At 39.2% G+C, this 24,353-nt stretch overlaps 1 protein-coding gene across 1 annotated transcript in view; it reads right to left on the reverse strand.

Annotated features, from left to right (window-relative positions):
- Positions 1 to 24,203, reverse strand: part of Uri1 (URI1 prefoldin like chaperone) — a 57,210-nt gene extending 33,007 nt beyond the window's left edge. Inside the window, exons 1-2 of the mRNA XM_021632011.2 lie at positions 23,763 to 24,203; positions 3,919 to 3,953 (exon numbers count right to left, since the gene is read on the reverse strand). Coding sequence (XP_021487686.1) covers positions 3,919 to 3,953; positions 23,763 to 23,873 — 146 coding nt within the window. The 5' untranslated portion in view covers positions 23,874 to 24,203. The remainder of the gene's footprint in view (positions 1 to 3,918; positions 3,954 to 23,762) is intronic.
- Between the last annotated feature and the right edge of the window lie 150 nt (positions 24,204 to 24,353).

The following is a 24,353-nucleotide window of genomic DNA, read 5'->3' on the forward strand; positions in this document are numbered from 1 at the left end:
TTAGTTTAACTGCCCTAGGCTGCAAATGACATAACTCAAACGCAGGCCTGTGGTTCCAAATGCTGTATAAGAATTTAAGAAAAAAGAGAGTGAATAATCTCTCAACATGACAGCCAGCTACAAGTGAACCAAATAGTGGAACCCATATCCATATTTAATTAGAAAGTAAGTGTATACTCTGTAGCACCTTCTTTTCCTGTGTGAAGGAAAAATGACAGGCTTTAAAAAGGGGGGTGTTAAAAAAAAGGGGGGGGTGTTTTGGTTTTATTTAGTTTGGTTTATTTTATTTATTTTTTTTTCAAGAGAGGATTTCTTTATATATTCCTGGCTGTCCTGGAACTAGCTCTGTAGACCAGGCTGGCCTCAACCTCACAGAAATCAGCCTGCCTCTGCCTCCTGAGTGGCCTCCCAAGTGCTGGGAATAAAGACATGCACCACTATTGCTAAGCTAAAAAGTTTTATTAATTAAAAAAAAAAAAAAAAAACAAAACTTAAATCTTAGCTAAACTGAAAACCATGATTAGTGCTAACAGAATGCTGGACAATTCTTATCTACTAGGTTCAAATATTTCCTTTTTTATTTGCTCTTAAATGAACAAATACTATTAATTCCTTAGTTTCACTAGAGTCCTGGACTTTAATTTTCTACGTAGGTCTTAGGACCTACGTCACAGACTACTTTTATTTCTAGCTTTCTACAAATACTTTTACCTTTTGTCCAATGTTAAAAAACAAGTATTCTTGAAGCCTGAGTTGTATTCTGTTTTGTCTCTAAATAAAAGAACCTTTTAGATTACACATCAACACCATTACAGAAAAAGAACTGCATCATTAAAAGCATTTATTTTGTTCCTCTTACATTAGCAGATATACATAAAGACAAGGACACCTAAACTACACTTTAGACTGACTGATGCCACAAGACAAAAAAGTAAAAGCAACCTGCTTTTAAAAACTATAGAAGGTATGCTTAAGAATGGCCCCAGTCTTCCATTGTGTAGATGTACCACAATTTCTGTATCCATTATGGACATCTAGGTTGTTTCCAGATTCTGGCTATTACAAATAAAGCTACTATGAACATAGTTGAGCAAATGTCCTTATTAAATGGTGGGGTATTTTGAGTATATGCCTAGGAGTGGTATAGCTGGATCTTGAGGTAGTGCTATTCCCAATTTTCTAAGAAAGTGCCAGATAGATTTACAAAGTGGTTGTACAAGTTTGTACTCCCCTTTCTCCACATCCTCTCCAGCATGTGTTATCACCCGAGTTTTTGATCTTAGCCATTCTGACAGGTGTAAGATGGAATCTCAGAGTTGTTTTGATTTGCATTTCCCTGATGACTAAGGGTACTGAGCATTTCTTTAAGTGTTTCTCTGCCATTGGACCACAGAGAAAGAGGATCCAAACAGTTCTGATGAGACTTAACAAGCTATGGGCAGATGGCAAGAGTGGAGAACTCCCCCTTTCAGTAGACTAGGGGAACGGGATGAGGAGAAGAGGGAAGGATGGTAAGACCGGGAGAGTTGAGGGAGGGAGATTCAATTGGGATATACAATGAATAAATTGTGAAGAAAAAAAAACTTGAAAAGAAAGAAAAAATAATAGCTCCAGGCAGCTGGGCATGCACACCTTTAGGTCCTAGCACTGAGGAGGTAGGGGCAGGTGGACAGTTCCTACTACTAGCTCCTGCACCGCTGTGTTTAGAGTGTAAACAGCAGCTCAGCCTTGCCCTTGACAGGAAGATCTTGCCCACTAGGTGTGAAATGTAAGGACAGTACAAGAATGCCACAACCTCTGGATGCTTACCGCTTGACTTTGGCTAAGAAAGTGGACGCTTTTGTTTCAATTTCTAAGCATAGTAAGTGTATTAAGTAATGGATTAAGTATTAAGTAAATGGACTAAGAATGTACTGGTGGAGCTGGAGAGATGGCTCAGAGGTTAAGAGCACTGGCTGCTCTTCCAAAGGTCCTGAGTTCAATTCCCAGCAACCACATGATGGCTCACAACCATCTATATAATGAGATCTGGTGCCTTCTTCTGCCATGCAGGTGTACATTTAGGCAGAACACCGTATACATAATAAATCATAAAAAAAAAATTTACTGGTAACTTAGATTCTACCAATACCATACATAATACTATGTATATAGATTCTCTTTAAAAAGCTAACAAAATACTGTTTCCTAAATCCTATCAGAAGTGATTCAGAGCAGAAAAAAAATTTAATGAGAAAAAGAACTATTACCTTTAATCTATAGACAAGGTACAATAAACTTGAAACTATCGTATAGGCAAATTTGCCAGCCTTCTGTTGTTGAGGCCTTTAGCACACTAAAAGTGAGAATGAGGATCTATGAGCCCGCTCTGACCGTCACTATTCTCCAGACTTGAACACTGCAGTGATGTTTGTAAATAAAATAATGTAGATAAAACAACTACAGATTTCACCTTCATTTATTCAACATTAATTAAGCACCTATTCTGTACCAAATACAGAAAGAAAGAATGTGTGGACAGAAAGATAAAAACATGTCTGTCATCCTCAAGAACTCCCTCTACTAAAGGCAGGATTTTACCAAGCCACCTAGAAGCAAGTTAGTTCCTGGTTCGTGTATGCCGGAGTCTGTTCTGAGTGAATGCATCCTTATTTCCTAAATCCCTTACCAAAAACATGACACATGTCTACAGACTAAAACTGCCTCTAAAGGTCACTCATAAATAAGTTGCTTTGGTCAAATCTACAAACGAAGCCCTTGCTCTGGCCAAGGACTTGCACACACTTCATATTTTAAGCCGAACTGAACATATAGGACAAAGTGAACAGTTCATTACGGAAACGTTGACAGACCTACATCCCCAGTGGATGCAATTACAATGCTGCATTTATTGAAAATTAATGAAGTCCGTGATTTTTATTTATAAAGTGGGTATCATTAGTTTTAGATTGGTTTCTGCAAGCCAATAGTCCAAATTGAATAAGATGATGGGTACAGATTGCACTGATCTCTCTTATCCACTTCTTGCAGCCTATGTGCATTTAAACCAAAAACATTTGATATACACTAACTATAAATTATTTCCTTGGAAATCTCTCAGGCATGAAGAAAAAGCCTTTTAAAATAAATTTAAAATATTATATGCTTGATGGTGTATAACCGAAGGTTTAATCTCACCACTAAAGGGGCAGTTACGACGATTTTGCAATAACCCTGCAGACAATAATCAAGACAGCTCCTGTTGTTCTCTCAGTAAAATCTTCGTAAACACAGCATGGATAGACTGTAATTTGATATCTGTAAGATCAACAGCCATACCTCATGACAACTCCTAATATAAGATTTTATTCACCATTAAATTGAGCGTTTTCCTCAGAAGCAATAGAAGAGAAAGCACATTATTTAGCAGGCATTGTCCTATTAACTATAGATTAGCACGTCAAAGCAGACATGCTTTCTTTCTCCCTTAAAAAAAAAAGTACAAGCCATAAAGCAGGCTCTAAAATGCAGATTAATTAGCTTTTTCAAACTTGGGAAAATCTATCTGTGCCCTATTGCCAACATTATTTTTCAAACAGTTGATTTCAATTATTTTCTACTACAAACATTAAGAAATACCCCAAAACAAAGTTAAGTTCAAAAACATGTTTCAGTTTCTACTTCAAAATAAATTAATACTATTCAATTTTTTTAAATGAAAAGGAGGGCTTACAATCAACATAAATGGTGAAACAACTTTAGAAAACTGGTGTGTAACTCAGAAGGGTTAAAGAGAATGTAAATTAGCATCAAAGGCATTCAAAATGAAATCACCAGAAATCAATTATTGCTCTTTCACTCTACCCATATACACACATGCACACAACTAAGTGACTTCTTCTACATTCCAGAATTATAATAAAAGCATCTTTCACTTACCAATGCTGGATTTTCTCTTGGCAGTTAGTGACCACCTGTCATGAAAACAGACAACTACTCATGAAAAAACAAGGCTAGGTACAGAGATAGAAAATCAGCATCAGAAAACTACAATACTGTCTTTATAGATTTACTAACATTTCAGTGTACATTTTTATTTGTCAAGAGGTACAGAGATGGGGATGTTAGTTTTTAAGCAGTGCACTTTATCACAGCCCTCTAACGCAGGCTGATAACTGCAGAACAAATTACAGCTTTCCAATTCAGACTTTTGCACAAAACCTGCTTCATAACTATTAGGTGACATATGATATAAGATAACTAGCATTTTTGTACAATCTATAGACCATTTTCAATGTTACATATTTTCTAAACACGTAAATACTATAAATAACAAGAATCCAATGTAACATCCACATTTCAGAAGGGGAAAAAAATGACAGTAGTGAAAATACTTTATTTTGTCAACATATCTCCAAATGTTTCCACCTGTGACTTTTATTCTGATGTATTAAAATGAATTCATTTTTCTACTATGTTTGGATAAAGAAATACTTGGGATAAAGGGATGCTCTGAACAGCTCATTCCCCCTACTAGTAAATTATGATAAAATTGTATGTACTTGACACCCAGGCTAAGCCATTTATAATACTAAAAGAATGGAATTAAATATAAAAGTTACTTGTTTTCCCTTAAGATTATTTCAGTAGATTCTCACATACTAAGAGAACAAAAATGTCTATCAACACAAGAGAAAATGCAATTAGTAAAATTACAGGCTAAATGGAAATTTTAACTTATTATTACAAACTGATAATCACCTATTTTTAAGTTCCCATCAATTTAAAAAAATGTTAACTACTAATCTAGAGTGTTACAGAACCATTTTAGAGACAGAGAAACTAAGGCACAAAAGGTAGAATACAGACGCCACATGGGAAGACAGCAGCATGGGCTGGTTGCAGCTCTAGCTTGAGGCTCAGAGCGGTTCTACCCTCTTGCATATGCAAAATGTTTCATACCCCACCCCAACCCACCCCCAAAAAAATCACCCTTTTTTTTTTAGAGTTGTCACAAAATTCTTCTATTAGAACATTTAATTCCTAAAATAAATGTCCTCCCTTTTGGACATTTTAAATACTAAGGCAGCAATTCTGAATCAAAATACATGCTATAATCAGATACCAAGCCATACTGCACATTAATTCAGCATAAAAAGTCCCTACCAAATGAAGATCTGCAGTAAGTATCAATCACACAGCAACACTTAATAACAGTAGCAATCTATAATAGAGCACTGACTTAACATCTGGAAGAGTCCACTAAAGCCACATCAGTCCATCTCACTGTTTCTAATCTGGCAGTAATTATAAAAGACAAACAGAATTAAATGTAAATTAAAAACGAAAAAACAAATCCTTGAAAAAATGTTTTAAGAAGTTATTTAAGAACCCCATTAAGATGAGACCCAAAATCACTCAGGATGTTTCTAGATCTAGCACAAGTGTTTCCAAGCATGAAGTGAGCCAAAAGCACAGAGGAAAAAAAAAAAAAAAAGCCCTGCAACCCGTAAGAGCAGAGTGTTCATTAACCTCTACATGATAATCCTTTCATAGCTGCATATTAACTAGTTACATATTCATAATCATTTACATTATTTAAAGGACCTTCGATGAAATTTTCTAGGCTATATCCATTAGTGATGGTGTTAAAGGTTATGGAAGATAGTCTACTTAATGTTTCCAGGAAGCCTTTTTAATTAGTAAATATGTAAATTTGGCACACATGCTTTTCATGTTTAAAAACAAGCCACTGGTAGCATGGCATGTGTTCTTGCCATCACCCGCTCAGCTCCTCTGCCTGGTCAAGCTTCCCACTCCCCATCCCTTCTCTTTCCTAAAATAGTACTTCCCTAAGCGACAGAGCAACAACAAAACTCCATTTCATAATGTACAAGTGACATTCTCACTACCAATACTGCTTTTACATGTAGAGTCTTTCTGGGTTCCACGTACCATTCAGAATACCAGACACACTGCACAAACATACACATCAGAAGCGGGACCCTAGAAATCAATGTTCAAAGGAGAGAGATATGGAGTAACTAGGTAGTGAGTCTCCTGTGGCCAAGCTTAAATGATCTGTAAGCTTCTTTTAAAAATACATGTACGTACACAGTATAATCAAGTTATATTATGAGATGTTTTTAATTTAATTGCCATCACTTCTTGGCCTTTGGTGAAGATCAAGTGTAATTTACAGGAAAAAAAAAAATCCAGATTCAAAGCTAAATGTGCCTGAGTTTTAAAAACTGACTTTTCTGTGACGTTAATACCAACTTAGTTTCTTCTGCCAGAGAACTCATGCTAATTTTAAAATATTAAATGAATGATCATAAGATAGGGGTCTGACTCTCTAGAAAAGACTCCAGCATTAAGCAAACAACAAAAGTGTTTTATCACTTTGTTGATCTCCATGAAAATAAAGTCCCTATGGAAGAACTGATGAAAGCTTTGTTTTGTTTTTTAAAGATTAAGTGTCCAAACTTACAAATATTATGCCCAAAAAGTCCTTGTAATATTTTTACTTGGCAGGCTTTTATAAAGTAATTAACCTAGGAAATTATTTAATATAATAACTATACATTTATAAAAATTTCCACAGTAATACAGCAGTAAGGTCACATTAAAGAAAAGGGACCCTGATTTGACCCACTGGTTTAAACAGACTATCATTAACAACCCGATGGGTACATGATCATCTGTACACTTAGGTACAGACTTAAGATTTATAACAAGACTTCATAGGACAGCCCACTCTAACATTCCAATGGCATAAGTAGGTCTTAACCTCTTTCTAAGGAAAGGAAGCCTGCTTTTTTGGTTTGGTTTTCTTGAGACAGGGTTTCTCTATGTAGTCTTGGTTGTCCTGGACTCCCTTTGCAGACCAGGCTGGCCTTGAACTCACAGAGCTCCACCTGTCCCTACCTCCTGAGTGCACGCCTGGCTAGAAGAGGGCATCCTGGAAGAGGGCAGGTGAAATCAGCTTTAAACTGTAACTGTCTGACCCCAGGTACACGAGCCCTTAGACAAGCCTGCCTTCAACCTGGAGAGCATATGGTGGCAAGAAGGTCTGCTGCACCTGCAAGTCACTGCTGCCAGTCCTCTTGTCCCCCTCAGCACAACACTCACAAAGGGTCTGTTACAAAGGGTCAAAATTATGCCTGATAAATTTTTAAGGCCATTAAAACTATGAAAGAAAAAAACCCAGCTAGTTTTCTGCAGAAACTGCTTTTTAAACATTATAAAGGAATGAAGAGAGGGTTTAACGTGCTGTGAGTGAGCTCGCCCGTGTTTATTTGTGTTTGTGCTATTTATTTTAATAATGGACCACAAGGGGGCATCAACCCATTCAATCTCCAAGTGCTGCACAGCAGCAAGACAAAGTTGGCCTGACAGAGGTAAGCTTCAAAGTTATGTGCACTTCTAACCTCTTATCCTTCTCTCAGGAAGGCTTTATTTCACTTCTAAAACTGCTTACACTGCCAGTAACCTTCCTGCTCAGATTACTGTATCAAGAGCAGGTTGGGAGCAGCTCTGTGGGCTGCCTAAATTCATCAGGTCAGCTTCTTTTACTGGACTGGAAGCTTCACAACATACCTTCCCATTAGGTTACTCAAAGTTACCTCTGCACTGGAGCCAGAGGATGCTAGGCAAGCCTGGTCACCTAAGAGCTTCCTAAACAATGAAAAACCTTTTCTAAAATGGCAGGTTGCCAGCTAAAAAAAATATCTGGGTATGATTACAACAAAGAACTGTATTAAAAAAAAGTATACTTTCAACAAAATGAGTAAAAATTGTAACTCTTACTAAGCTGGTGTCACAGCTCACCTGGAACCCCAGCACTGAGAGAGCAGGACCACAGGTTTCTGGAAAGTCTGGGCTAACATAAAAAGACTTTGTCTCTAAAAACAAAATTCAGGCAATTACTCATCTTTTAAACAAAGTCTTTGAAAGGTGTGAGTCAAGATGCAGTAGGCAATGGGGTAATGAGCAATAAACTGAGGGTTGGTATAGTAAAACCAGCACAAAAGAAAGCCAATCCAGGCCTAACTGGAGAGATGGTTCAGCTGCTAAGAGAACTGGCTGCTCTTCCAGAGGATCTGGGTTCAATTCCCAGCACCAACACGGCAGTTCACAATCATCTGTAACTCTACTCTGTAATACCCTCATATACAGACATATATACATGAAAAACAACAATGCAAATGAAATAAAAATAAATAAATCATTTTTAAAAGCCAAGAAAAGAAAGCCAATTCAACTTTAGACAACTTTATAGTTGACATGCACCTAAAGTGAAATTACCAACTCTCTAAATCTAGCACAAATTACAGCACAAGTGCGATCCCCAGGTGCAATCTCCAGCCCAACAATGGAACCACACACACCTGTAATCCCAACAATGGGAAGAAGAAAATCAGAAGTAAAAGGTCATCCTCAGCTATAACTAGTCTTCCATACATAAGACCCTGCATCCAAAAGAGAAAAGAATTTGATTCATTTAGAACAGAGTACATATACCCAGTTACTGAAAAACCCCTGTAAATATAACATTTGCAATGAAAACTGAGTACTAGGTGGCCCATTGTGTTAATGTGTGGCCATTTCACAGATAACTCTAACGCTTTGCAGGTTTTGTGACTTCAGAGAGGATGAGCTATACTTCTGGATCTGAGGGCTGCCTGGACAGCTTGCATTCCTGGTGTCTGACTAGGAACATCCATCATTCCCTGTCTACTTACATATCTTCCTCTGGGAACACTACTGTTTCCATTAAGAACAGGCTTTCACAGAACTCCTTTTGAGCATATACAGCCCCAGAGTGGACAGGGCCCAAGCCTGCTGTTATCCAAGCCAACTGATCCATTTCAGATGGACCAAGGTAATCAGAAGTAGTAAGGAGTGGCATAACCAGAGTCAGCTGGTAACAAAGTAAATGTGCAAGAAAGCAAGCAGCTCCCACCCACACACATGCACAATGCCAGACTTCACACAGTCAATTCTTACAGAAATTCCTTTCAAGCATTTCTGTGGTTTACAATTGAGTTAAGAAAGCCAATGTGGTGAAACTTGTCACACAGATTAGGACAATCTTGTCACACAGATTAGTGCCTGTGACACTAAAAGGAAACAATAAACAGTGAATACAAACAGTTAAGAGGTGGTAGCTCACTTTTAATGTACAAAAGCAACATTAAAGCAATATGAAATACCATTCTGCACTTAAAGACATACCACTGTCATTCAGACTGTAGAAAAAATAAGTTACCTATACAAGTTCAAAACTCTTGGAAAACTAGAAACACCAGATAGGTAAGAAATTACACTTTTACAGGGAGCCAAGAGTTGTCAAAGTAACAGAAAAAGGGACTAGAAATTTAGAGGGACCTGGGAAAAGAGAGCTGATCTCTGGAGCTATGCTTTTTCTGTGTCTAGGTAAGAGCTAAGCATCATGGCAGGCCCTGAGCAGACAACTATGGCTGAGGACAGAAGCAGGCAGGAGTGTCTGACAAGGTAAAGAAACAAAATGAGACCTAAGAGTATGTAAGCATATGGCTAGTTTCCATCCAAAGATGCCTGACAAATCCTAAAGCTAAAAAGTCCAAAAATCTAAACTAAAACTTTGGGAAAAGGTTGGAATAAAATAAAAATGTAACAGTCTATAAGCTTCCAAAACATGTGAACAAGCTGTAGTCTCAGACAAAGTCCAGAAGGAACCAAAAAATAGCAGACTGCTCGCTACAGCAGGCACCTGGCCCTCACTCCATTCAGCACCTGCCAGAAATAGGCTAACCTTGGCCAGATCACATCCTGCCTATCTAAGGCAAGTGAGGCCTCTTCCAGAAGACACCCTCTTCAGACACATCTACCAGCCCCGCATTTAACCCAAAATGACTACACTGCCACAAAACAGAAGCACATGATCAAACAGCAGGTAAGAACCAAGGAAACAAAACAAAATGTTATACAATCTGGACACTGGTGTCAATAAACTAGGCCACTAAAATTACAATGCAAGTATACAAGAGGATACAAGAAAAAATATTAAAAGAAAGAAAAATTTTACTAGAAATCTCTTTAAAAAAAAAATAAATGAAAATATTCTGGCTGTGGCTCTAGCTCAGTGGCAGAACACCTGCCAAGCAAGTGCAAAGCCCTAAATTCATTCACCAGACAGAAGATGAGGAAGGGAGGGAGGCTGGCTGGCAGTAAAAAAAAGAGACAGAAAAGAAAAAGGATGCAACTGAAGTTTCTAAAATTACCATAGCCAATATTAAACAGAGACTAAGCACAACACAAGTCAGTATTTCTTAACATTTGGGCATAGCAATGTAGTTAGAACTTTGGGTACAGCTGGCGGTGAGAGGCCAGAAGATGGCATATAGCCTTCAAAGGAGCAACAAAAGTTAAAGTTAGAGCTAACTTAAGCATAAATGCCACAACCTGTAAGACAACGATAAATTCTTGAAGTACTGAAAAAAAAAATAATAATAATTTGCATATGCACAGCAAACACATCCTCCAACATGAAAGAAAAATCAAAAAAGATTTAACAGATAACTGAGAATTCCACACCCAATTTTCATTCTTCATTTATAGGCAGAAAGAATTCCAGAGCAATTGCAATAGTGCAGTTACAGGGGTAGATTTCAAGAATAGTACCAGCCGTAAGCAACAATTAAATACAGCATTACAACGAACAAAATACATACCACCAAAATGTACTGAAGCAATAATCATGATGTGGGTGGGCACCATGGAAGCCTTGCACCTTTAATACCAGTAGTCAGAAGGCAGTGGCAGGTGGATATCTGTGAGTTCTATGACAGCCAGAGCTATATAGTGAAACCCAATTTCAATCAGTCAAAATGAGGAAAAGAAGAAGGGGAGGGAAGAAAAAGAGGCAGGGTGAATAAATGAATGCATGTTGGACCTGGATGGTACAAGCCTAGTATAAATTTGTAGCACACTGAATATTAAGGTACACACAGTACAGTGCAAATGTAGTTCGATGATCTATCATAAAGATGTTAATAGGCAGAAGTAACAATAATGCTATGTTTGATAAATCTAAAGACAAACAGAAAAGAGAAAAAAGATAAAGAAACATGAAAGTAGGTAAAAATAGAATGACAGTGAGATACCACTTCACACATATCAGGCTGGCCACCATTTAAAAAATAAAACAGAAAATAACAAGTATTGTTGAGTAAGTAGAGAAACTGGAGCCACTGACAATTGCTGCTGGGAAGGTCAAAGTGTACAGTCACTGTAGAAAGTCACGCGGCAGTTCCTCAAACACTAACCACTGACTTACTCTACGATCCAGCATGTCAACTTCTAACTAAACCCGAAGCACTCAAAGCAAACCGCATAAACTTGCACACATGCATGTCTAGGGCAGCATTATTCACAACCTTCAAAATGGAGACAATATAATTGTGCACCCACAGAAAAAATACTGTATAAAACAATACCCAATACACTGTTGAACACCATGAAATTACCCTTAAAAAGGAGTAATTCTAGACCTGTGACAGCGATATGCTGAGGCAGGAGTCTGAGTCCCAGGCTATTCTAAGACACAGCAACCCACAAATATCTGCCATCCTAGGTTCCTACAAGAAGATGGGAGGCAGAGTCAGGAGAATCCCTGGAAATTCAGAGGCCAGCTAGTCTAGTGTGCACAGCAGCCCTCAACAGACAGACACTGTCTCCAACAACGTGGAAGACAAGGACCAACACTTGAAGTTGCCCTGACCTCCACATGCATACCATGGCATGTGTACAGCCACATTCACAAAAACATAGATATGCGGAAATGCAAACACAAGCATACATGCACACACATATATCATGCACACACACAAATGGGGGCTGTATCACAGATGCTACAACATGCATGCTTTGAGCATATTACACTAAGTCAAACAGGCCAAAACTATATGACTGCTTATATGAGCTATGTGGGTTAGTCAAATTCAGAGACAAAAAAGCAAAAGGGTGTTTGTCGATAGAAAGGGTATTTGTAGGATAGAAAACAGAGCTATTGTTTAATACCATAATTTAGTCTTTCAAGATTAAAAAATGTATTTTTACAAGTTTTAAAATAAAAAGTAAAATCAAATAGAAAACTGGTAAACTTCAACAGTATCTAAACATGTTCAAAATAAAAGAAAAAGATGTCAACTGACAATTAAAACCACAAACACATGCTATTTATAAGAAACATACTTCAAACACAAATGCTGAAGTTCAAAATGACAGATCACAAAATGCATACTAATATCTAATAAGGGTGATTTGAAGACAAGAACATCTTCAAAAATGATAAAATAAAAATTCAAAATGGTAACAAAAAAAAGTGACCAGAAGCTACAACAATCCTAAACTGTACACAATGAACATCACAGCTTCATAATCATAATGAAGAAGATAATATACATCTCCTGATAGCCCAGAGCACTACAAAAAGATGGCCATAAAGCACCCAAACAAAACATTTAACCACTGGAGCTAGCAGAAGAGATGATGAACTCAAGAACTAAGGATTTAAATTTGGAAAAAAAAATAAATAAAAGAGGAAGAAAATAAAAGTATTTACTAATAAATATATTCAGCCATAAAGCAAAAATTATATTCTGATTTTTCAATTATATGTTCTTTGAGCACAGTAAAATTAAATATGGGTATCAGCTACAGAAAATACTCAAATATTTATAAGTTAAAGAACATATGTCTAAGTAACTCACAGGTCAATTAACACCACACAAAAGATACTAAGAAACAGTTTTAACTGACAATGAAAACCTAGAATATATATGAGGTACCTAAGGAAGTGATAAGAAAAAAAAATCAAAATGGAAAGTATATACAAAAAAAGTAAATGTTAATATCTTTAAAAACAAAGGAATAAAACTTCAAAGGTAGAAAAGTTTCAAAGCTGCCACCATGGGTTAGTGTGGAAGAACCACATGGTCGATCATATGGATGGAGGAAATTGGCTCAGATGAAGAATAAGCAAGTCTTTATGGAATTTTGGATGAGAGATAGCCTGGGATGGGGCTGGGAGGTAAAGGTAGTTTAGAGGTTAATATCTGCCCTGCTCCAGGTAAAATAAGGCTATTCTACGATCTGTGTCTTTTATTGAATACAATAGTGGATAAATATACTACAGTACTAACTACAAGGCTTATAATAAACACTAGACCATACTTTTAAATTAACCGCTAAGAGAATTCATCTGATCATCAATAGATGACTGAATAAAGAAAATGGGACATGGGCTGGAGAGATGGCTCAGAGGTTAAAAGCACTCACTGTTCTTCCAAAGGTCCTGAGTTCAATTCCCAGCAACCACATGGTGGCTCATCTCCATCTATAGTAAGATCTGGTGTGCAGGCAGGATGTTGTATAAATAATAAATCTTTAAAAAAAGAAAAAAGAAAAGAGAATGGGACATAAAAATACTACTTGGGAGCCAGGCACCATGGTGCAAGACTGTAATCCCAGCACTCTGGAAATTTGAGGACAGTCTGGTCTACAAAATAAGTCCAAATCAGTCCAAGGCTATACAGAGAAACCATGTCTCAAACAAACAAACAAACAAGCAATTTGGGGTAGCTCAGTTGGTAAAGCACTTGCCTATCTAGCACAAAGCCTTGAGGTCAATGCCCAAGACACCAGGAAACCTACAATCCCAGCACTCTGGAAAGTAAAGAGGAGAACCAGAGATTGAAAGTCAGCCTTAGGTGCACAAATAGTTCAACATCAGTCTGGGTTGAGACCCTGTCTCAAAGACACTATTCAGCACTAAGGAGAGAAAAAAAAATTATGTTGTCTGCAAGAAAATGCATGGTATCATCATGTTAAGCAAAACAGGCCATATTCAGATAAATTCTGCATGGTTTTCATTTTGGGTTTTTTTTTTTTTTTTGGTTTCATATGGAAACTACAGACTGGGATCAGGGGAAGACGTGAAAGAAGTGAGATTATTGAGGAAGAGAAAAGAGACAGGAGCACACAAAAAGGGAATCAGATGAAAGTACATTATATACAGGAGGAAGACAGCACAGCAAAACCTGTTACTTTACAATTTTGTACATTACATATTAACATGAACATTAAATTTAAAAGTGTGGTAATAGAAAATGATGATTCCCCATACAGTGGCGTATTAGAGCACTATAAAATAGGCTCAGATATATCTCTAGGAAGTAGAAAATCATTATAAGATCAACAAGAGGCAAAATAGCCTACAATGCCTTTTGTGTAAGGAAGCAGAGAAAAGGTGAAGGGGCACACACACTTCTTCAAAGGACAAAACACAAGGCAAGCCAGATATACAAAATTACCTATGATGGCAGACAGAAGCAGAGATGGGAATAAATTTCTTACAGAGTTGTGATTTTGAGCCATGTAAATGTTTTATATTTATAAAACAAGTGACAGATTAAAAAGCAAATATTAATAAACACAATTCAGAAATTCACCTCAAAAGAGTTAATTCTGAAAGAGCTAAAGAAACCACAGAGAAAATCCTGCATTTTAGGTGGTTCATGGGTAAAGGTGTCTTGATGAGCAAACCTGGCAACCCAAGTTCAATCCCCAGAACCCACAAAGAGAAAAGACTCCACAGAGATATGCCCTGACCTCTATATACATACCACGGCACACATGCATACAATAGTAAATAAAAACTTAGAAGAAAATTTAAAACTTATGTGCATTAAAGGACATTATCAAAAAGATAAGCTAAAAATTAGGCAAAATATTGTTATGCTACATATTAGAGTTTAATATCCAGATACACATAATTATTGTAACTTAACAAAATGACAGACCAATTAAAATATGGGCAAAAGATGTGAACAGAAATTTTTCCAAGAGGATACACAAATGGCCAATAGGCATGTGAAGAGTTGGGCAACATCCTTAGTCATTAGAGAAACAGCAATCATAAGCACACTTAGATTCCTCTTCAAGCCTATTATAAGACAGCTAAAACTGAAAAGATGGAAGAGGTGCGGACAAGGGAGTGCAGACTGACATTTTCATATATTGCTGGTGGGAATACTGTTGTGCAGCTCCTATAGAAAACAGTACAATGGTTCCTGTTACTGTAGGATTCATCCACTCTATTGCCATGTGCACATGCCAAGCAACTAAAAACAGAGACTCAGATCCTTGCACAGTTCAGAATAGCACTATTCACCAACAGTCAAAAGGCAGAAAGAACCTTGTGTCCATCAGATGAAAGGCAAACCAAATGATCCAAGGATGCACAATGGAATATTAATCAGTGATAAGGAAAGCAAGCTCTAACTCAAAACAAGCCTGGAAAAGGTGTCAAACGAAATAAGCCAAAGGTTTATCATTACCACTACATGATCCCAATTGCATGACAGACCTAGAAAACAGGAATCCTAAAAGAGAATGTAAACTAGAGATTGCTAGAGCAGGAAGGTAGGTAGCATGGAGCAGCTATGCTTACGGCTACAGCCAGTGTGCAGAGATCAAGAGGTTTGGGAAACAGTGACAGCCATAGAAAAGTAAATAGTTTAGACTTAAATTTAAATTTGAGGGGTGTGTGTATGTGTGTGTGTAAATGGGATATGTAATATCAGCTCTTAAGAAAAATGCAATCACAAAATTTGTAGAAAATGTGTGGACTTTGATTGTATGATATTGAAGTCACACAATTTCAGAAAGGAAAAAAAAAAGACATTCTCCCACAAATGTGGAATCTCACCAATATATGTATATATGTAAACAAAACCACTTGTAGTTATAGTATAACAAATAGAAAAGAAAACAAGGTTTAAACATAGAGAATAAGAAAGTTTTCCCACCTTGAAATACCATATATCAACCCCCCCCAAAAAAAAACCCAGAGGCTTAGGTGGTCTTTTCTCATGGCTCATGACTGACATGATAGAAAGGAAAACACAACTTGAAAGCAGGGAGGACTGAACAGCTCAAACCTACAAAATGAACTGTTCCTCATACTACAAAGCAAGCGTTCCTACATCTCGCCTTCCTTGAAAATGGAAGAGCTGGAGATGGCTCAGTGGTTAAGAGCTTGTCTTTGTTTTGCCTAAGACTCTGGTGCAGTTCTCAGCACCCATATGGCTGTTCACAGCCCTCTGTTACTCCCATCCCAGGGGATCCAACGTCCTCTTCTGATCTCATCAGTGATTATGCACACATACATGCAGGCAAAACATTCATACACATAAAGATAAAATAAAAAAGTATTTAAAGGAAGGGAAAAACAGCTCAGTAATGTAGGCCTGTGACTCCCACACTGAGAAGACTGATGCAGCAAGCTCTTGAGTTCTAGGCCAGCCTAGGCTATAATGGAAGACCCTGTCTCAAAACAAACAGAAAAAACTTAAACATCAGAATTATCAACTAGACTCCTTTCAATGTGTTAACTGTAATTTTTCAACTCAAAGAAAGGCATTTTCCTAACTTCAATCATTAAAGCTCTCAGAAAACTGTTATAAGGAAATTTCCTTTATTTGATATTGGGCACACTGGTACATGTCTACAATTCATCTACTTGGCAGAGGTGGAAGGATTCCAAGGTTGAAACCAGCCTGGACTAGCTAGAAAATTTCAGACTCAAAGTGGAAAATTAAAAAGCACTGAGGGATGTAGCTCAGTGGGGTTCCATTTCTAGCACCACCAAAAAAGAGAAAAGACAAAAAAAGAAAGAAAGAAAGAAGAAAGAAGAAAGAAGAAGGAAGGAAGGAAGGAAGGAAGGAAGGAAGGAAGGAAGGAAGGAAGGAAGGAAACAACCAGGTGTATCCACAATAAACATCACCTCAGCCTTTAAAAGTTATTCTAGATATTTATTACTGAGGCACACTACACAAGTTATATTTGGCCTTACATAATAAGCCAACAAAAGCATAACGACTAGAAAAGACAAGGCAATCTTGAGTAACTACCACTAAATTTACACTGCTAGGTATCAAGAGAACGTCTAGGGCAAGCAGGATGGCTCAGAAGATTTAAGGTATTTGCAGATAAACACAACCACCTGAGTTCCATCCCAGAAACCATGTACAGGAAGACAGAGAGAACCAACTCCACAATGGTACTGACCTCACATATACATCAAAACATGCATGTGTGAACACATACAGAGTAATAATAGATAATTTGGGGATATATAACTTAGAAAGCCATAATGATTACAGCAGAATTGTAGTGGACGTTTTGGTTTCTCTAAAAACTCAGAAATAGAGAGAGTGGACGCTTCTTTGAGATGCTCCTATAGAATAATCTTGGCCACAAGAATAACAAGCCATTAGAACAGACTTCAGAAAACAAATCACACCCAACACCTCTCATAACCAAGAAGTGGGAAACAATCAGCCTAGTGAACAGTGATGTAGCAACTAAACACCTACTGCAGAAGGGAGACTGGCTCAATCCCTAAATCTCAACATGCAAGGTAGTATTTGGTCCAGAGCATGAATAGAAGTGATGTCTTAAAAACAGGATGGGCGGAGGGAGGCTGGAGGGATGGCTCAGCAGTTAAGAGCACTGTCTGCTATTCCAAAGGACCTGCATTCAATTCCCAGCACTCACATGGCAGCTTACAACTGTCTGTAATGCCCATTCCAAGTGACCTGACACCTTCACTAATGCACATAAAATAAAGATAAATAAATAAATATTTAAAAAAAAAAAAAAACAGGATTGGACATTGCTCAGCAGTAAACGACTTGCCTACATGGGCACAGTACTGGGTTCCATTTCCAAGCAAACACAGACTAACTACAAAGGAAATAAAAATCAAGAATTATAGGTCATCAAAGGACATTACAAGCAGTTTACAATCTATAGCTAAAAATGAACTCATATCAAAAATGTATAAATGGTTACTAAGAATCAACTAGAATATGACAAATATCCGCATAGAAAGTAAAAAGCAACCAGTGGCTATTTTCCTTTGAAGAAGCTAAAAACCAAAACTGCTCAAAAACACTTAAAAAGATAATCAACCTCAATCATCACTAGAATGATTAGCAATTTTGAAAGAGATGGGGACACCACCTAAGGTATTAAAGTAATTAAAAATGTAGAGAGGCTGGACATTGTGCCACAGCCGGCAGGCATGTAAACTGGTATAACCACTTCTGAAAAACAGCAACGTAAGCAGAATCAAAGACAGAAATACCCCATGAGATGCTCCAGGCAAAAACTACAAATGTACAGCTCAAATTATTCACCTGGGAAACAGGGTGATCGTGAAGACTCCAACGTCAACTATATAAACATCCAGTACAATGCTTGGCCTAGACAGAATGGACTCCCAGTAATGTGAGTCTTGCCCTCCCCTTCTTCAAGTGTTTGACAAAATGATACTTATACCTAAAGAACAACCAGCCCACGGCAGCTCAGTATCCAAGTGGGTTCCCTAATAACGGGAACAGGGACTGTCACTGACATGAACTCAGAGGCTGGCTCTTTGATCACCTCCCCCTGAGGGGGTGGGGGGGATCAGCCTTAACAGGCCACAGAGGAAGACAATGCAGACAGTCCTGATGAGACCTGATAGGCTAGGGTCAGAGAGAAGGGGAGGAGGACCTCCCCTAGCAGTGGAGACTTGAAGAGGAGCATGGGAGAAGTTGAGGGAGGGAGGGAGGGAGGAAGGGAGGGAGAAAAGGAAGGAGGGTGGGACTGGAGGGAAAGAGAGAGGGACATACAGTTGGGATACAAAATGAATAAACTGTAATTAATATAAAAAATAAAATTTAAACTAAATAAAGAACAGTCTCAAATGTGTTCCAATGGCTTCTTCTCTTGCAAAAATAAAATTCAAAACCCTCAGTGAAGAGACCTGGCACTGCTCTCAGCCTGACTCACTCCCATCTGCATTCTTCTCCAAGATGACTTCCGCACAAGCTCACACCCACTTACTGAGGTTTCCGCTTTAATGCAACTGCACTACACCCTGACATGTTACTTATGTAAGGCGTACTCTCCACCAGTCCTTGCCTCCCAGTGCTTTTCTGCTTGCCCTCATCAACCGTCAGGTATGTAAATGGGCCTTCCACATGTCTGCGCTAGAGCGACCTCTTCATTTGAAACTCTGAGCTCTCAGCACAACACGCTGGCATACTCAACAAGTGTTAGGTGAATCCTATGACTTGAATTCCAATTACTAGACTACCTGGCTGAAAAGAGTTCCTTAAACCAACAGGAATTCACCAAGACAAAAATGCAAATTGTCCATTAAGCTAAAGTAGATACTCTCCTTTAAGAAAAGATTAAAATATTTACGTCTACTGCATTTTATTCTCCAAATTTCTAGTGTAAGGAGAGTATTAGCTCGTTCAAATTCCACGCAATAATTACTTCAGGCCCTTATTGTTAACGAAATTATCCTACTGATCTTCCCAATCTTACTACTGTCCTGAAATATGAGCCTGTAGATACACACTGCTCCCAGTTCTTTCAGATAATAAAAATCTCAAGCCAGGTGCAATCCCAGCACTCAGGGAGGCAGAGGCAGGAGGATCTCCGTGAGTTTGAGGCCAGCCTGGTCTTCAAAGAAAGCCAAGGCTACACAAAAAAAAAAAAAAAAAAAAAAAAAACATGTCTCAAAAAACCAGATAAACAGACAGACAGACAGGTGCCCCACTACCTCTACTACTAAAACATAATAATATCTGCAGATATGAAGCAGCTATACCAGAAATGTGGCCTTAGCCAAGAAACCAAAATCTCAACATAATGCCAATTCCAAAAGAAGCAGATTTAACAAGACTTTCATGCAAGAAAGCTGTGCCAAGTAGATTGAAATACCTCACCACAGTCCTGTCACTGATGTTTGGGGGCAGGGGCACAGCAGCATAAAAGAGCCCAAATTACTTCACCATAGTCCTATCGCTGAAGCTGGGGAGGAGAGGAACCCAGTCTGCATAAACTCCATGAAGCAGACATCTTTCTACCAAATCTTTATATACAAGTGGCTCACAACACTGATCTACATAGCACAAACCTGGAATTTCAGCACTGGGGATGTTAAGGAGGATGCCACAAGTTCAAAGCTAGCCAGGGCTATATACTAAGAGATCGTGTCTCAAAAAGCAAAATAAAAACATAACAAATGATAATCTGAGTTTCTCTTCTTTTATCTTTTGTCAAAAAGCTTAAGCAAAATCTTTGAGAAAGAAAAAAATTTAAAACTAAGAAATGTTTTCAATAAATTAAACGAACACTAAGGTAACTAAAAAATAAAACTATGTAACTGGTAACTGGTATTCAAAAACCACATAATACCTATTTTTCATGCTTAGAAACTGGTTAGCAAGGCTATTATAACAAACTTGTTTGCATAAAAATTAAGTTGCAACACCTTTATTGAAAAACTGATCTTCTAAGACAATCTTTTAGGTAAAACACTACCAACATCCTCCCACGGTGGTTTTTTTTTATATAAAATGAATATTTATATAAATACCTAGGCAAAACAGGTCCCACATCATACCTACTGTTGTACAGCTTGCATGCCTGGTCAACATATACATCATAATTTATTTAACCAACCCTCCAAGGTAGGACTTTCAGTCTTTTCTCATTCTAAACAAAACCTTAGGGACTCTTCCTCTATGTCTTTTTGCCAAATCAAAAAAGGACCTCCGGAAGGGAAAGATTAAGATGACATATGAAACCTATCATGACTCCCAATGCCAATCTAACAGTCTAACTTAAAAAATAAAAGTCTCCAGGTTGCACACACTCACCCAGAGATGGAGACAGAAGGAGCAAAAGCCCCAGTGGCACACACTTGGGGAGGCTGGGGCAGCAAGAGCAGGAAGTTCATGGCCAGCATGGCCCAGAAGACAGTCTTAAAAGGGCGGGGGGGGGGGGGAATAAACACAAGTTTTAACAAAAAATGTTTTTGACAGTCACCACAGATTCCATACATGAACGTGAAAACTTTACCCTGACCCCTATCCATTTACCTCAGATGCTGCCACTCACTGGGATCGTGCTCATTCATGCTGTGTTTATCCTTTGCTTCAAGCGTCCGAATTTTCATCCTCCCATTCAGTGTTCTATTATCAACCAAGGGCCAAACAATGAGAGACCAGGATAAAACCTGGTCCCTTAGTGGGATCTCAAAGAAACAAGGGCAACAACACTTAAGCATTCTCTACAGTCCTCAAAAGCCAGGTTCTGAGAATTGCTCCTAAGCCTCTATGTAAGGGACTCATGTCTCTTTCTGAAGCTGAAGCCAGCAAAGTAGGTACCAAACCAAGAAGTTGTTTCGTTGAAAGTTTAGTCCCCTCGCATGGAACCCACACAGGGAAAGAAAGAAAGTGTGCCCATGAATACAAAGCTACTACGCATTTTTCCATTTGCATTCAGAGCACCAAATGCTTCTACTTTCATACCAGAGACAGGACTGTTAAAACTGAGCTGGCTTTAAAACCTAAGTCAAGTCCCTCATAAAATTACTAGTTCACTATTTACAAAGCAAAGCTTTCCTGTGCAAAACTATAATTAAAGCATAGCTATCTAACGAGTGTGTTTTGTTAAGGCTTTGTGAGTCTCCTGTCTGCCTATGCAGATTTTTCTATTAAATAAACAGTTTGTTAAGTAAACACTGAAGGGCATCATTATGAACTGGGAGGCATTTTACACAACCAAAACAGATATGCACGTTTAGTTTATATGCCAAATTAACATTAGCACAAGACAGAACTGACAATGGTTTTGAGGTCCATACCCACTGAAAACATTCAGTTTCCCATTGGATTTAACAGTCAGGACAGGTCCTCTAAAACACACCCCCAACAGCAAGCTGTTCAGAACACCCCAAAAGTACCCTTTGTATTCCATTCAAACGAACATCAGAATAAAATCCAGGCTCTCCCTTTTAAAAATGACTCATGGGAGGAAACATATTGGTCAACATTACTCAAATTTACACTATGAAAGCAGAAGTGTTTTTCCTATGGACTAAAGGCAATGTTAACAGTCTAACCCTTTCACAATAAGAAAGGTAAACTTTTGTCAAAAGTAACAACAAGGTCTATGTAGGGATAGTTTTTGTTTTGTTTTGTTTTTTCTTTCTTCAGTCTGAAGACTGAAATAGATATATTTCCCTTTTTAAAATCTATTTCTCTCATTTAAAAAATAAAAAATGAAGTCAGGTCTGATGTCACAGGTATATAATCCCACCAACTTGGGAGGCTGCATCTAAGGGGTCCCTGCTTTAAGTCCAGGCTGGGCTGCAGTGGGAGTTCAAGGCCAGCCTAGGTATCTTAAAGAGAACTTGTTTCAAAAATTAAAAAGTAGATGATAATACAGCCCTCCTAGAACCACAAATAAATAGGAAAGCAAATGTTTGTCTTGTTACTTAAATTACACTAAACCACGTTAAGTTTAAGCACCCATCTTTAAGAACTACAAGTTTAAAACCCAACAATTGTACTATACATTAGGGAAAAATGGAAAAACCTAATGGAAAAAAAAGGGGGGAGGCGCAGGAGCCAACCAAAGTAGAAAGGACTCCTACAATTTGTTAACAGGTTGTTTCCAAGCCTAGATCTCAAGTCTTGGGATCTAGAAAAAAAAAAATCTGCATGTAGTTAACCTACGGATTTTTGTAACCACGTTTCACAGACATTTTTTACATAGCTTAGATGGGGCAGGAGCTTGCAAGGCCTTACCCTTAATTAAGGAACTACTGGAAACTGAGGAAAGCTAGGGGAGGAAGAGGACTGGTAAACTGCCTGTATAGTCCCAAACACTAGCTGAACTGAGTTATTAAAGAAAAAGAAATGAAGTTGGGAGATGGACGGGAGGGAATGGGAGTAAGTTGAAGGGAGGAAATAGATCTGACTGTACAAAATTCTCAGAGAGTAAATGAACTAAGTCTACAAATAAAAATATTTAAATGTAGAAAAATGGAGCTCCTCAAATTCTTATGGTTTTGACGCAACTTCCTAAACCTTTATAATACATGATACTCTTTCAATTCCACATGGGGCGTTTAAGCAAATTAAATGTCGCTTTTCAAAGATTTTCAAGGCACTTTCAGAAGAGAAAATCAACTTGAAAAGCTACAGAATCCACAGGACATTTTTCTCATTTAACAATCAAGCCGTGGTTCTTAACTCGAGCATAATCCCTTACACAAAAATCCCATTCGGAGATGTAAAGCAATCTCCTCTCCTCCGGCGGTTCAAAAAAGGCCTCCATTTATTATAGGCTTGAAGTTAAAATTTAACAGAAAAGCCTTCTCTCTTGTTGACTACTAAACCCAGAGCCCTAGGATTTCACAGGAAGTGCATCATCACCAACGTAGTTAAACTTGGACGCTCAATCAAGTAAGAATCGCGTGTGTGCGTGCACATTTTACCAACGTTTAAGCAGTAGAGAGCTAAGGGGCAAAGGGGATGACCAATTCTGTTTACAGGGCATCTCTCCACCAAAAAACAAAAATCGCCACGCACTCCGGCTACATTTAGTCCCAACACTGGCTTTCAGTTCAGGGTCAAGACTATCCCATCCCCTGCATCCTCTGTATTTCCCCGCAACCCTTCCGGTGAAGGTCAAAGGGCTACAGACAAAAGACAACAAATGCACGTGACAAAAGTTTCTCCCTTGGTGCCCGCAGGCCGGAAGCTGCGCAGCTCGCGCGTGAGGATCCCGGTCCCACGCGGAGCGCTGGCCTCGTTAAGAGGCTGCCTGGAGTCGCGGCCGCAGGCGGAAGCTGGAGAGGGCCGGAACCAAGCGCGGCCTGTTACCTTTTGCTGCTCCTCGCGAAGCCGCGCCACCTCCGCGGCGCGCAGCGGCACGGCGGCCGAGGCCTCTGCAAGGGGCTGGGGCTCGGGCTCCGGCTCGGACGGGGGCTCCATGCCCGGCGCCGCAGCCTCAGCGAGGCAAACAAGTCCTAAACAAGTGTTTATAGAGGCGGCGTGGCCGGCGGCTGCCCAGCGCCCGCGCGCTCCCCCTCATGCACCGCGCGCCGCTCTCGGAAGAGGCCGCGCTCGCCTTCGCCGCTGCCTCGGGGGCCGCCACTCGCGTCCGGGCTGCCCGCGGCCGCATCTCACACGCGCATGCCGCCGCTGCCACCGCCGCCGCCGCCTCGGAGCAGCAGGCCCTACACCGAGCGCGCCACGCTCTCCTCCCACAGCCAGGCCCAGCCAAGCTTCCCGCGACAGCCGCGCCTCCTCCGCGTCTCCGCGCACGCCCCGCCCCTCGCCCCGCCCGCGCAGCACGCCGGGAATCGCTGAAGTCCCTCCCTGGTGGGCGGGGCTAGTGTGGGGGCGGGGCCTCGGGTGGAGGCTAAGGGGCTCAGGAAGCCCTCAGGAGAGGCCCACCGATGGAGAGGGTAC

Source organism: Meriones unguiculatus, chromosome 14, assembly GCF_030254825.1.
Source record: "Meriones unguiculatus strain TT.TT164.6M chromosome 14, Bangor_MerUng_6.1, whole genome shotgun sequence".
NCBI classification, from domain to species: Eukaryota; Metazoa; Chordata; class Mammalia; order Rodentia; family Muridae; genus Meriones; species Meriones unguiculatus.